The 16,276-nt window shown below is 38.4% G+C and overlaps 1 protein-coding gene across 1 annotated transcript in view; it reads left to right on the forward strand.

The window, feature by feature from the left end:
- Positions 1 to 248: 248 nt before the first annotated feature.
- Positions 249 to 16,276, forward strand: part of RFXAP (regulatory factor X associated protein) — a 78,054-nt gene continuing 62,026 nt past the window's right edge. The window contains exons 1-3 of the mRNA XM_053214787.1: positions 249 to 355; positions 604 to 664; positions 3,512 to 3,663. Coding sequence (XP_053070762.1) covers positions 249 to 355; positions 604 to 664; positions 3,512 to 3,663 — 320 coding nt within the window. The remainder of the gene's footprint in view (positions 356 to 603; positions 665 to 3,511; positions 3,664 to 16,276) is intronic.

Here is a 16,276-nt window from a genome sequence, read left to right on the forward strand (position 1 = left end):
ATGAAATGGGGTGATGTTGGTGAAGCGTCCCCTGGTATCTTTACTGTTTTTGAGAAGGCTAAGGTTCACCTGAAGGTGAAGCCACAAAAGCCCTCATCTTTGTACCTTGTGTTGATCCCTCATGTGTGCAATGGGAATTTTCATGCGCAAGGAGAAACATGAGAACTCTCTCAAGATTGTAAGCAATGCCATCTGAACCCTAATTGTATGGCTCTCCTGGCCAACATCATCCATAAAAATTTCAAATCATGGAGAAACTCATAATCACAGTCTATGCCATCAATGCCACGAAGACACTGTGGGTGTCCCCTGTGGTGAACCATGATGTCATGGTGCTTCCCAGAGTATCATCCCCGTAACCAGGGGCACTTCCAAGAGTATGTCATGGATCCGACCTGCCATCTGAAGAAAGCTTCTAAGTTCAACGTCAAGAATGTGGTAGAGCAGGAGTTGGGGGGCCCTCTGAAGAAAGTCCTGAGCAATACTGATTGTCAGGAAGACTAGATTGACTAGATTGTCTCCCATGATTAACAGAGTCACCCACTCCTCCACCTTGATGCAGGGCATTGCCCTCAATGACCACTTTGGTAAGCTTATTTTTAGGTATGAATTTGACTACAGCAACGAGGTGGTAGACCACTCATGGTCCATTAGGTTCCACAGAGTAAGAATCCCCTGGGCAACAAGCCAAATAGTCCTGAGGTAGAGAGCGACTCTCAGCTGCTGGGAAGTCCTTGACTCACATCCAATCCCCAATCCACTGAGAAACTCCCAACCCTTCACAGTTCCCATTCCAAGCCCCTGAAGAACCCTGCCATATATATATACCTTGTCACATATGATCAGCACAATCAATATTATACACTGTGCCCAGAGAAGGAAAATCTACCAGTTCCCCATTAAGAATCACACCTAAGCTTTTTAGTATGGCATTTTGCTTCCTTATTAAGCTCTCAGATTACTTTTCGGTGCTCCACTCTAACCATTCATACAACCCAATATCCTATACGTCAGCCATACTGGCCTTTTTGCTGCATTTTTATTAACTCTGTTTTAGTGAATACTGTTTCCTTTTCTTGAATGTTCTTTCTATGATCCTGGTCTACCTGAAAAATGATAGATAATCTTGAGGTAATTGGTGTAACAGTGTCAAAGAAAAGTCAGAAGGGGCTATGGGAGAAAGGTCTCAATAATAAAGAGTTAGCAGCATGTTATTACTTATTGATGGAGCAAATCAGTGATGATCTTGGTTGTGAAATAGGTACACATATGATGCTACTGAAGAGGCATGACCCAAATGTCACCTCTTCTCCATTGCTTTCCCTAGCCTCACTACCCACCTCCCGAGAAAAGGTCTTCGGCTAGAATTATTTTCCCTCTATTTTAATGAGAAAAGCATTTATGAGTTCCTTCATTTCTAAGCTTCTAATGAAGAAAATAAAGTTTCTTCATTTCTAAGTAAACCTTAGTAAATCCCACTCCTGGGGCATCTGGGTGGCTCAGTCAGTTAAGTGTCCAACTCTTGATATCGGTTCAGGGCATGATTTCATGGTTGTGAGATCAAGTCCCACATCAGGCTATGCACTGAGAATGGAGCCTCTAGGGATTCTCTTTCACCTTCTCTCTCTCTCTGCCCCTCCCCTCCCCTGCTCATGCCCGTGACCATGCTCTCTCTCACTTTCTCAAAATAAACATTAAAAAAATAATAATAAAAATCCCATTCCTTCCAGACTGTTCTCTGAGTCCTTCTTGCAACATTATATCTATCCTTTCCCTTTTTATTGGAGTCTTCCAGTCTATCCACAAATATGCACAGATGCCTGTACCCTAAATCACTTAACTTTAGTGCCCTTCCAGTTAATATCATATTTCTAACCTTCCACACCCAGCAATTCCAGTGGACAATATATTATTATTGCCTCCATTTTGTTATAAGGCATCTACTGTCCCTTTTAGCTTCTTTCTTCATCTTCTTCACTATTACCTCAGGTTATCTGATGACAACAACAAAAAATCCAGATACCAAATGCAGTGCCTTATTTTCAGTTTCCATTGAACATAGGTGATCTATCTTAGTTCTTGAAATGATCTCCTCCTAGTCTTTTGGGACATAACTCCTTTGCTTTCCTCCTATCCTTCTAAGCATACCTTTTCAGACTCTGTTCACAGGTGTTCCTCCCTTCCTTCCTCCTTCATCCTAGATATGTCATTGATTCTCTTCTCTTTCATTAGGTATTTCACTTTCACAACTTCAACCACCATTCCTGCATGGACTAGTCCTATATATAAGCCTTGACCTCTCTAACACATTCTGGCTCTGATTTCTGTCTGCATATGGGATGTGACCCCCTACAGATACCACCAACACCTGAAACAATATCCTTGCAACTAATTTTCATCACCTCTTCATCACCTCTATCTCTTATATTTCCCTTCCAGCAGAGCCACATTAAACCATAAATAAGAGATAAAATGTCTCTTTTACTTTTAAAGGCTTTCAGAAATTATAATATCCTAAAACTTCTTTGGCAAACAAACTTTATAAACCAGGCTACAGAGAACTAAAGAGGAAATGATGTTTTTACAACTCAAGGTAGATACAATTCTGCAATTTAAGATAAAAAAATGTCTCATTTTACAAAGAAAATCACTTCTAGGGAAGCACATAAAGAGAGTTAGATGGATTCCTAAAAGACTAGAGAGGCTCAGGAGTACTTACCTTAGAGGAATCATTTATTTAAGATATAAGGCAAAAAGAGATCTTAGAAAAAATAAGATGCTATATGAATGCAAAGATTGGTTCTATTGAAATTATGTTAATTTAATTCATTTACTCCATGGGGATTATGCCACTAAAGACTTCAAAAGATTTAGTCGTCTTCCTCTGTTACAGATTTATTTTAAATCCTTATGTTTTCAGCTGTCTACCTTTTGGTCTAGTGGCCTTTTGTACAAAATATTCCCATTAGAAGAAATATTTCTGACTAACCCTTTAAAATATGAACAAAATAGCATCTATTCTGAATTGCTAGCTGCTCTCTGAATAATAAATCTTCCTACAGTTAAACACGGATAATTAAGGTCTGTTTTAGAGACTTGATTTCAGAGAAAGGAGGCTCAGTAATTAAAGTGAAAATGAAAAAAATGAAAATGGAAACTGATCAGGAGTGAATTTCCATTTCCATTTAACAGACTCTCTCAGGCACTAAGTTTTATTAAAATTACCCAGGAGGCTACTCAAGCTATTTGCTTTCCAAATAACCTCTGATTTTGAATAAACAAAATGTAAGCTATGTTATTTTGGTTCTATAACAGAACTAGGAATGAAACGCAATTGAAAATTCAGGTTGCAGTGGAGGTTGAAAAAGATGAAAAAAAAAAAAGAGCAAAGATGTGTTGATCAGGAGTACCTGGCGAAGCCCCTCTGCTCCCTCCCCACAATAGCCTCTTCCGGGGAGAACCCCAGCCAGGAAAGGTCACTGCACAGTTTTAAAGTTGCTGTTCCTTAAAGCCTATCTACGTCTTAACCTCCATGGCTGGCAAGGGACTGCTGACCACCAAGGGGCTGCTGCAGTCCTCCAGGACGGCCTCTTCCAGTCGAGGGTTGCAGACAGAACTAGCTTCAAAGATGCCCTGTATCTACTCGCGTGGTGTGACAGTCAAGTATGTTCAACGTCATGGTGGCTGTTAGTTCAGCCCCAACAACAGATGAGAAGCACTGAATGCTGCAGGTCTGGGAGAGAATCCCAAAACACATGAACCATCCTCTCTAAGAAAGTCTCAAAATCTCATGGAAACAAACAGGAGAGGACCAAAAGATGAAAGAAAATCTCACTTCTTTTTTCTAGGTTAATAATGTTTACATTTCCAATTACAATTCAAAACATTCACACCAAACTAAAGTGAATAATTTATCTTATTTGTCACCTTCATAATATTTAAGTTCTACTTGAAATGAATGGAAAACAGCTTCGCAAAAATAAACAAAAACCAAAAATACTAATTGCCCAGTATTAGTTTAAAGAGCTTCATTTTTCATATAACCTTTATTCCCCAAATTCTATTTAATGAAGAAACTAAAGTATTATGCCAATTCTCGTGGGTTTCAGACACTATGAAAAATCTAGAGATAATCAGAAAGGCCTATTATTAAGGGTCATGCGTGGGAAAATTGGAGGGTGGGGGTCTCGTGCACTCCAGAGTGGTACCAACCAGCATTTTGCTACATGTTTGTGTAAGTGTTCAATCTGCTTGGTGATCATGCACACTCTATGATAACCACTATCTTTGTATTAATCATTTTGTCCAGATAGCTTTGAGGGTTATAAAGAAGTATCTTTCCAAATGATTTTTGTGTAACAGAAGGACTGTGCCCAAAACATTGGATCATTTATTTTTGTTCCATTATTTCCCCCATATATGCCAAACTCAATTGGATTAACATACTTGAAACTTCTCATAATAGTAATTCATTTTTTAAAATATCTTAGCATTGCACATTACAGAATAGAATAGTATGACAACTAGAAGGCACAATTCCTGATGTGAAGAAAGTTTTACTTGGATAGGCAACCAGTCTTGAACAAAGGAAACAATTAAGAGATAATTTCACAATTATGAATTATGTAAGTCTTAACATAAGCAAGTATATTATGACTTAATATGAACATTTAAGGTCACTGTCATATTTTCTTGGATTTACTTCTAATTCTTTATGTTTTTCTTTTTTAAATGGCATGTTTTATTTAACCATATGTCTTAAAATTTATTTTTTATAGAATATGTATCTAGTACACTTGTTGATGTCCCTTATTAATTTTTCCCATTATCTTTATAAAGCTTTATTGAAACCTGTATGTCAAGGTGACAATAATACAGTGTTTGGAAAATAGTAACAAAAAAAGGGTATCCCAGAGTCAGGTTTACCAAATACATACTGGAAACCAGGGAGCATCTTCCTCCATTTCCCAGCAGGAAGAGAGGGCATAACAATAGCTTCTGCTGACTTATGTGCCGTTATTTTCTCTTTTTTAAATCATTATCTATGAGTAATTACAACTTTATTCATATATCTTTAATACGTTTTTTCTTATTTTTCAACTGGGACCTCCAATTCAATGTTGAAATGATATAGCAGGCATCCTCGTGTCACGCCAATTTTAAAGGAGATGATGCTTCTAATGATGTACCAGTAAGGATGATATTTGCTGTAAGTTTTTGGTAAATACATTTTAGGTATTTTTCATTTACTGTGATAACTTTTAATAAAAACATTTACAAACAGCTTAAAACTGTCATGAAACAATTTATATTTACCCATATGTTAATTTGCTCATCATTCCTTCTTGTGTTGCACACACATCTTCCTTTTTTCTTCTTCCCCAAGTGAGTCCTTTAGAAGCTCCTTTGAAGAGTGCCTACTGGTAATACACTCTCAATATTTCTTAGCTGAAAATGTCTTTATTTTGCCCTTATGCTTGCCTGAAGTTTTAACTAGGTATGTGTTACCGTATTGACAGTTCTTTTCTTTCAGCATTTTGAAAATATTATCCATTTAGGGCCTCTCTCCATTGTTGATGTTGAAAAGTCAGCCCTCGCATTACTACTGCCGCCCAAAAGTATGGTCTACGGAGCTTGTCAGATGTGTGGATCTCAGATCCCATCCTAGACCAATTGAATCAGAATTCTGAAATGGTGGAGACACTTCTCCATGCTTACTTACTAACTTTACAGGTGATTCGGGGGCTCATTAGAGGTTGAGAACCTAAGAGTAATTTGTGTATAGGCAACTTGATCTCTTCCTACTTTTAAGATCTTCAAGACATTATGATATATCTAGACGTAGATTTATTTTATTTATTATGCTTGGGAATTTTTACTTCTTGCATCTAAAGATTCACATCTTTCAATAATTCTGGGAAATCATCAGCCATTATCTCACCAAATATTTTCTCCTTCTGTAACTCCAATAACGTGTGTTTTAAACATTTTCATTTTTACTTTCCTATAGTTTTTAATGTAGATCTCTACATATTAATACCTCTAATGTTTTCATAGGAAAACAATTTCTGAATAGGGGTATCTGTAAATGACTACATCTGCAGAAATTTAATTCAACAACTTACACAACGGATGCTGAGTGACCCACACACACACTTCTAATCTCCGATTTGGGAAATAACTTTCCACTAAAATAGTATAGCATTTTACAATTACTGCAGTACCTTAAAGCTTAATCAAAACAGCACCACCAAAAACTACACTGTAAAATGGAACGACTGAGACCCTTCTATTGTTTGTTTATGAAGTAAAATCTCTTAGAAAACATTCAAGACAAGTTGATACTTCATTTTCATATCACAGTGTGTTCTTTTATAAAAAGGTACCCACGTATCATATCTTTGTCAAAAAGGAGTAACTTATTTTTTTTTTTTAAGTAGGCTTCACATCCAGTGTGGAGCCCAATGCAGGGTTTGAACTCATGACCCAGAGAGACCAACACTTGAGCTGAGATCAAGAGCCAGATGCCCAACTGACTACACCACCCAGGCACCCTTGCAGTAAATTATTTTTAAAATACTTCTCAGTGAAGAAAACAGCCAAGCTAAGAAAAAAAAATCCAAGATATTTTCCTGTGACTTTAAAATTCATTTCATTAATAGTTGTATTCATAGACTCCACAGAAAATCTGTTTCCTGATATTTCAGGGACCTTTCATCAAATTTGGTGATTCAATGACTTTCACAGAAAAGAATGTCAGCAGTTTTAGAATGCCAGAACAATAGCTTCATCTGAACCTCTCAGTGCTTCCCCTCCACTCGAAAACATGAGGACAAAGAGCTTGAGCAGAAATAAAACCAGGCATAGAACCTAATGCGGGAGGGGGCATATTCTTCTTTAACATGCTGATGGATAAATAGGAAATTTAAAACTTGATTTGTTTTAAAAGCTAATGCTTTCGAGACTAATTATCTGTAATGACAATATGTCTGTGTGCTATGTAAATAAGAACCTACAATGAGACACATCTGTCATAATGAAATGTGACACAGGAGAGATTAGACTAAAGCTTTCCTTACAGTGAGCTTTTAGACAAACTTTTTCTCTGATTAATAAAATGTCCCATTGTTTGAGACACTTGCAGTAAGATGTGGATGGAAATAGGATTGGATTATTATAGGAATTTTTGTGGATGAGTTATGCAGATTTGATCTGATTAGTTCATTTGTGCTCAGCAGAGGCAATGATTGCTCCCTCTCAGTCAGCCATTGCCATGTTCTTCAGAAAGGCACAGGATCCTCTGGGAGCTGAAGTCTGGTACCTGACATTAATGTATGGGCTTGTTTACATCAAGAAGCTCATTCAGAAGAAATTCTTTTTTCTCTCTCTCTCTCTCTCTCTTCATCTAGAGACCATCATAAAACAAACAGAAACTACCATGATCTGAGGCTTACCTCGTCTCACTCTCTTCTCTCACCTGTAACCTCCACCTCTCCCTTTCTGCTGGTTCTTTCCCATTAGCCTAGAAATGTGCACATGTCTCTGTCATCTTAAAAAAATAAAATAACAGAAACAAGAAAGTCCTCTTTGAATTCTGCCAATTTAATTCACACTTGACTCACTGAAAGAATACTGCATTTCTCCATCTTCACTTTTATACTTCTCTTTCATTCAGACCCCATTGTCATCTGGCTTCTTCCCAGATTAGAAATATTGTTGGGATGCCTGGGTGGCTCAGTCAGTTAAGTGTCCAACTCTTGATCTTGGCTCAAGTCATAATCTCAAGGTTCGTAAGATCCAGCTCAGCATTGGGCTCTGCAATGAGAGCGAAGAGCCTGCTTGGGATTCTCTCTCTTTCTTTCTGCGCCTCCCCTACTCATGAAAACTCACACGCTATCTCTCAAAATTAATAAATAAAACCAAACAAACAAAAAAATAAATCTTGTTAACAACTGTAATAACAACAAGGTGTCTATTTTTCAGCCCCTACCTTGTTTGACAACTCCAGGGACCCAACACTATTGATGACTCCTCTTTGTGAGGTTCTTTACACAGTGGGTGTCTAGGACTCCGGTTTTTCTTCTAATTCTCAGTTCTACTCTTCCATGGGCTCCTCATCATCAATCCTCCTACTAAACAGTGGTGAGCCCCAGACCTGCATCATGAGGCCCCTTCTCTTCACATTCTGCCTGGGCAATTGCATCGTTGCTCGCAGCTTCTCCTTAAGTTGAGAATTCCAACATCTGCATCTGCTGTGCAAACCCTCTCCTCAGCTCCTGAGCTCCAAATCTATATATCCCACAGCTCATATGGATGTTAAATAGACACCGCAACTCAATGTAACCAGAGAGGCTTTACTTTGAAAGAAGAAAAGTTTTTCCTACCATATTCTTTATCCTCTCAGTTCTTCAACCAGTAACCAAAGAACCAGTTTTGCCGCTTCTCTTTCCCCTTTGTCTGACCTCAATATCACTAAGACTTGTTAGTTTTCCTTATCCCCTTCTCACCATTCTCGGTGTCTTACCTATCCCGTTGTCTTCCTTCTCAATGACACTATTGTAGTTTACACTCATTATCCCCTGCCTATAACACTGTCTCCTAAACAGTCTCCCTGTTGTTATATTTGCTGCTCTCCAGTCATTCAATTCACTGCTGAAGCGATGTGCCTATAATTATAAACCGCACTCTGTTGTTGAAAACCCTCCACATTGGACATCTCTTACGCACCCCTTCAGATCCTTCAGCCTCCCTGTCTCCCAGGCCTCTGTCACTTGCTCTGACCTAACTACAGCTACTTCACACACCTAAAATGCCTGCCTACAGAAATCTTCTGCCTGATCCCAAGGCCTGGAGCTTCTAGCTCCCCTCCACCACTCCCATGCTCAGATGAAGCACCACATGTTAGTCCTGGTTCTCCAAGAAGCAAATACCAAGATTCAATTAAACATGTGCTACAGATCTGATCACTATTGAAGGAGAGAAAGAAGTTAGGAAGGTTATATAGAAGAGTCCTAGACTCCAGTGCAGTTCTAAGGAAATCTTGGCAGGAATGCTGAGACACCCACAAGCTAAAACCTCCTGTTAGAGGAGTCCCTGTCTCCTAGGAATAGACCTACCTTACTATGCTATGATCAGCCTGCTATGATCAATCACTGGGGCAGACAGAGGAAGTGTGGCCTCTGTACACTTAGTGTGTACGCAGATCCACCAAATCATACTGCTGGACAGACACAGTAGCAGTCTACTATATGACAGAAGTGGCACATTTATGATGAGGCTGGAGCAGGTCCAAAATTATGAGTAAATTACTATCAACTGCTGGTCCAGACTGCCTGCCATCTACTTCTACAACACCAGTGCCTCTCTTTCAACCCATTAATTCCTGTGCTGACCAAGTCTCAGAGGAAAAAGACACAAGACTGGCTCATAGTGTGTTGGTGTAGCTGGAAATGAACAGTTACCACATTAGCCCCAAATGTGGGTGACTCTGAAAGATGGTCTGACATAATGACCCTGAATAGTCTCCTTGACCAGCCCAGTGCTTGTGCAATAAGCTACAGAGTAGACAGGGTAACAAAGATGAAGACTATGCATGGGCCTCTTGTCATCATCACCAATCTGGCTACAGCCACTTATGAGTGGCCAATGTGCCAGCATCAGAGACTAAAGATGTGTCCTCAATGTATCGCCATCCCTTTAGATGTCATCCAACAACTATCTAGTGGCAAGTTAATTTTTCCATGCTGGAAGGGACATTAATTATTAATCCACACAACATTGACACATACTCTGGATAGAGGGTTGCCTTTCCTACCTGCAAAGCCTCCATCGACACCACTATCAAAGGGCTTGCAGAATGCTTTATCCTTCAACATGCTTTCCACACAATGTTAGCTCCCACGTGGGATTGTTTTCTACAGCAAAAGAGGTACAAAAGTGGACTTGTTACCAGGGGACTCAATGATTATACTACGTACCCCACCAGACCAACAGAATGACAAACAGCCTGTTGAGGGCTCAACTATGGATGCAATATCTTGTGGGGTTTGGGTACTGTCTTCCAAGAAGTGATATATGGGCCAAATTGACAGGTGACATATAGTAATATGCTTCCAACAGTAAGGGTTTATGGGTCCAGGAAGCAAGAGACACACAAGTTGTCCCCTCATCATCAAACACAGGGGTCCATTGACAGGATTTGTGCTTCTACTCCTTGCAATCCGAGGTCCTTCCCAATCGGAGGCCCTAGTTCCCGGAGAAGGGGAACATCTGCTACTGTATGTAAGAGTCCCATTGATTACCCCTGGACCATTTTGAGCTTTAATGACAATATTTTGAGCTTTCACGCCAACAGTCCAAAAGGTAAGGAAATGGTTTCCTGTCTTACTGATTTAATTAAAGAGCTGGTGTTACCATCACAGGATGGCTTCAAAGGAGATAGTGTCTGAAACCCAGGGGATCCACTGGGTATCTCTGAGTACTCACATGCCCATTGGTAATGGTTAATGGAAAAATGCAGCAGCCATGACCTAAAACGTACAGGGAAAGCAAAGGGTGAGACCACTTGAAGTTCTAGGTCACCTCACCAAGAAACCAATATAGACCAGCAAAAGCTGGCCCAGGATGAGGGAAGTATATAGAATGTATGTGAGGACAGAGATGATAAATATCAATTAGAGCCTCAGGACCAGCCCCAGCCAAAAGACTGTAGCTTATTATTTCACTAGCCTACTTGCCTTCTTTCTGGAAATCACAACAAGTCTCCTTCCTGAGGGGAATTCTGTGATTGACCGACTTGTTCCTCCCCTCTGTGGGGAAGCAGTAAGAGCAATTTGTTCTCATGATAATAGAAGCCCAATATTGTATCACAGAAACCATATATAATGGAAGGTCACAAGCATATCTGAGGATCATAAGAGGTCATCTGTACTGGGTACATCTTATGCACTGCTTCAGATTCCCCCAGCCTCACCTGTCAATCAGCCCTTGGCTATCTGTTCTGCCTCAACCACTGCCACAATGACCGGTTCCAGACTCAGATGAAGCACCACACTGCAAGGCATGGATCTGGCTCTCTAGAAGGTGCCCAGTGATGCAGTTCAAAAGTAGAAGGGAGTTAATACCTCAACAGTGAGCTCTGTTTAATGGGAGACAAGAGAAGGTAAGATGCTATCAGATGGATTCCCTTCCCCTACACCCGCTGATGGAATGCTCCGAGGCACGTCTTTTTTGTACAGCGTCTTTGGAGCTGTTTCAAGTGGCTGAGAAACTGGCTCTGTTTCTTCGTGAAGTGATGACCAGCTTCGTAATGAAGACCTTGTGTACCTCCCATCCTTCCCTGACTTATTGCACTTTTCCTGTCTCACTGCCCCCAGATTACCTTTCCGGGAAAGCATTAGCATTTAATCCTTACCTCTGGTTCTGTTTGATAAAGAACCTGGGCTAAGTTTCACTTCACTGCTCACTCCCTCCAAAGAAAACCTCGGTTCCAGTTCCCGATGTCATTGTCACTCTCATCACCTGTGGTCCCCTACGTTCATCTTTTGGTGATCAAGCAGAGCTCCTCACAGGTTTCCAAGCTGCCCACCTTTTTCACAGCATCATACATCTGTATCTGCTCTTTACTGTGCCCGGAGAATACTCTCCCACCCACTCCCTCTGGTGAACTCCCCACAGTGCCAGGGGTGAAGTCAGACAACAATGAATCCAGTACCTCACGAAACTTCACTACAATTGAAATGTTTAGAAGCCTCTTTCAGTATCCTTGCTTAATACCAAAATATTAAAAGAAAAAGAAAAGAAAAAGAAAAGAAAAGCCACGTATGAATAGATAAACACTTATTCTTCCTCTTATGGTAAAAAAAAATACTTGAAATACAAGAAAATCACTATGGAGACAAGCTGAAATGCATTCCTTTATCAGCAAATGTAATTGAAAGATTCTCAGCAAAACTGCTGAATGTTTGAAGATGTAAAGAAATAAATATTAAAATAAGTACATAATAATAATACAGGTTTTCTGTATAGATAGAAAAAAGTAAAGATATTGCTAAAAAATCAATTTATGATATTACTAGTCTGGTTCAAAAAAGAAATAAAAAATAACTCCTTTTCTTATGAACAACTAAAGGAAAACATGTACCAAGAAGCTATATTCTCAATGGTAAATTCTTTAATGAAAACAATTATTTATGAAAAAATTTGCTTAATTGAATGGTTACTTAAAGTGGACTAAAAAATATTCTGGGATAACGTCATAGAAACATTTCCACATATAAAATCCTGCACTGCATCATTCATAGTCAAGATGTTACAGCAAAGCAGTTGAAGCCAGGAGTGTGCCAAGTGTTAGAGATGTCAAAAATGTAGTTCCTTTCCAAGAAGACAAGATCTTTAAAATACAGACTCTTATACAATACTTTGTAATGACATGAGGAATAACCGGGGTAATCTTTTGAATGACACAAGGTTTGTTTGTTTTTTTTCTACTTGTGGCAAAACACATAAAAGGTTTGTTGAATATAAAGGTATTATACATCTCTATTATATAAAACACCATGCTCCAGATTTGCTGATTTTTTCTGGTATGACAATGGTTGTCAGGATTTGCTGTTGGGAAGATATTTTCATAGATTAAATACCCTTTATCACCACCTTCAAGATGAAGCTACCATTTTGACAATTTTGATTCTGATAATGAATGAGAAAACAACTGCTTCTTGAAAACAAAAAAATTACTCTGGGAAGAGTATTTTGAACAATGACTGTTTGATATTATTTCCATTAGCATATGATCATACAACTGACAATAATGTATGCCACCTGTAACAACTCCTTCCTGTGCTCACATTTTAAAAGTTGACAATACATTTTTCAAACCTGCTTTCAAATCATCCACATGTGGAATTTCATTGGACCTATACCCACTTACAAAAATACATAAAATGCAGGACTTTTTGATGAGTCTGCATAAACAACTGATTGATATCATGGAAGATGAACATCTGGTGAGTGATTTTCAACTAAAATCTTTGCATAATTGGTGAATGGAATTGAAAAAACAGCACCATGATCTAGCAGGCACAACCAACAATGCACATCTTCAATTTGTATACATGTATCTTTGTGAGGTATTTTTCTACTATGACCACCTTTAGAAACAACTATAGAAAGAAACTGAGTTTAGAACCAGAACTTAAAACCAAATCTTTTCAAAGATAATATAGCATATCCAATGACATGTTTTCAATGATGTTTTAAAAAATGTAACTGCTTATCTCATCTTTATCTCATCCCTTTTTAAAGTTCAATTTGCTTTTGTTTGGTATATGATTCATGTATATAATAAATATACATCAATTAAGAGTACATGACCATTTGGCAATGATTTCTTGGATATGACATCAAAAGTGTAGGCAACAAAAGAAAAAAGTAGATAAATTAAACTTACTAAAACTACAAACTTTTGTGCATCAAAGGACACTATCAACAGAGTGAAAAGGCAACCTACAGAATGGGAAAGATATTTGCAAATCATGTATTTGATAAGGGATTAATATCTAGAATACATTTTTAAACACCTGCAACTCAAAAACAACAGAAAATAAACAACCCACCTTAAAAATGGGAAAAGGACTTGGATAAACATTTCTCCAAAGAAAATACACAAATGACCAGTAAGCACAAATCACTAGTCATTAGGGTAATACAAATCCAAACCACAAAGAGATACCATTTCATATCCATTATAATGACTGTTACTAAAAACAAAAACAAAACCAGAAAATAACAGGCGTTGATGAGGATGTGGAGACACTGGAACCCTCATACACTGCGAGTGGGATTGTAACGAGGTGCAGCCATGATGGAAAACAGTATGGCAGTTCCTCAGAAAATTAAATACAGAATTACCATATGATCCAGCAAGTCCACTTCTAGATATATACCTGATGAAATTGAAAATAGGGACTTGAACAGACACCTGTACACTAATATTCATGTCAGCATTATTTACAATAGCCAAATATATATTTGATATTATATTTATATTACTGACATATAACATTAGTAATAATTGTTATTATATACTGTTATATTTTTGTATACATTTTGTATACATATACACAATGGAACATTGTTTAACCTTAAAAAGGAAGGAAATTCTGAACAAGGTATATAATATGAATGAACCTTAAAGACATTATGTAGAATTCCCCTGGAAAGCCATCTGGCCCTGGGCTCTTATTTTTTGGGAGATTTTTGATTACTAATTCAATTTCTTTACTGGTTATGGGTCTGTTCAAATTTTCTTTCTTCTTGTTTCAGTTTCAGCAGTTTATAATGTTCCTAGGAATTTGTCCATTTCTTCCAGATTACCCATTTTATTGGCATATAATTGTTCATAATATTCTCTTATTACTGTTTTTATTTCTGTTGTGTTGGTTGTGATCTCTCCTCTTTCATTCTTGATTTGATTTATTTGGGTCCTTTCCTTTTTCTTTTTGATCAAACTGGCCAGGGGTTTATCAATTTTGTTAATTCTTTCAAAGAACCAGCTCCCAGTTTCACTGCTCTGCTCTGTTTTTGTTTTTTTTTTTAATTTCACTATCATTGACTTCTGCTCTAATCTTTATTATTTCCTGTTTTCTGCTGGTTTTGGGTTTTATTTGCTGTTCTTTTTCCAGCTCTTTAAGGGGTAAGGTTAGGTTGTGTATTTGAAACCTTTATTCCTTTCTTTAGGAAGGCCTGGATTGCTATATACTTCCCTCTGCGTCCCAGAGGTTTTGGGCTGTGGTGTTATAATTTTCATTGGCTTCCATGTACTTTTTAATTTCCTCTTTAATTTCTTGGCTAGCCCATTCATTCTTTAGGAGGATGTTCTTTAGTTTCCAAGTATTCATTGTCTTCCCCAATTTTTTCTTGTGGTTGATTTTGAGTTTCATAGCATTGTGGTCTCCTATGGAATAAAGACAGTCTCTTCAGCAAATGGTGCTGCGAAAACTGGACAGTGACATGCAGAAAAATGAACCTGGACCACTTTCTTACACCATACACAAAAATAAACTCAAAATGGATGAAAGACCTAAACATAATACAGAAAGCCATCAAAATCCTAGAGGAGAAAGCAGGCAAAAATCTCTTTGACCTTGGCCGCAGCAACTTCTTACTCAACACATCTCTGGAGGCAAGGGAAACAAAAGCAAAAATGCACTGTTGGAACCTCATCAAGAATAAAAGCTTCTTTCTGCACAGTGAAGGAAACAATCAGCAAAACTAAAAGGCAACCAATGGAATGGGAGAAGATATTTGCAAATGACATATCAGATAAAGGGTTAGTATCCAAAATCAATAAAGAATTTATCAAACTCAACACCCAAAAGACAAATAATCCAATGAAGAAATGGGCATAAGACATGAGTAGACACTTCTCCAAAGAAGACATCCATATGTCTAACAGACACATGAAAAAATGCTCAACATCCCTCATCATCATGGAAACACAAATTAAAACCACAATGAGATACCACCTCACACCAGTCAGAATGGCTAGAACTAACAATTCAGGCAACAACAGATGTTGGCAAGGATGCGGAGAAAGAGGATCTCTTTTGCACTGCTGGTGGGAATGCAAACTGGTGCAGCCACTCTGGAAAACAATATGGAGGTTCCTCAAAAAATTAAAAATAGAACTACCCTATGACCCAGCAATTGCACTATTAGGTATCTATCCAAGGGATACAGGTACGCTGTTTTGAAGGGGCACATGCACCCCAATGTTTATAGCAGCGCTATTGACAATAGCCAAAGTATGGAAATAGCCCAAATGTCCATCAACAGATGAATGGATAAAGAAGATACAGTATACACACACACACACACACACACACACACACACACACGCACACACACGCACACACACAAATGGAGTATTACTCAGCAATCAAAAACAATGAAATCTTGCCATTTGCAACAATGTGAATGGAACTACAGGGTATTATGCTAAGCAAAATAAGTCAGTCAGAGAAAGACAAATATCATATGACTTCACTCATGTGTGGAATTTAAGATACAAAACAGATGAATGAACATAAGGGAAGGGAAGCAAAAATAACACAAAAACAGGGAGGGGACAAAGCATAAGAGACTCTTTCATACAGAAAACAAACTAAGGGTTGCTGGAAGGGCTGTTGGGGGGAGGGATGGGCTAAATGGGTGAGGGGCATTGAGGACACTTGTTGGGATGAGCACTGGGTGTTGTACAAAGGGGATGATCACT

This window comes from Acinonyx jubatus, chromosome A1, assembly GCF_027475565.1.
Source record: "Acinonyx jubatus isolate Ajub_Pintada_27869175 chromosome A1, VMU_Ajub_asm_v1.0, whole genome shotgun sequence".
NCBI classification, from domain to species: domain Eukaryota; kingdom Metazoa; phylum Chordata; class Mammalia; order Carnivora; family Felidae; genus Acinonyx; species Acinonyx jubatus.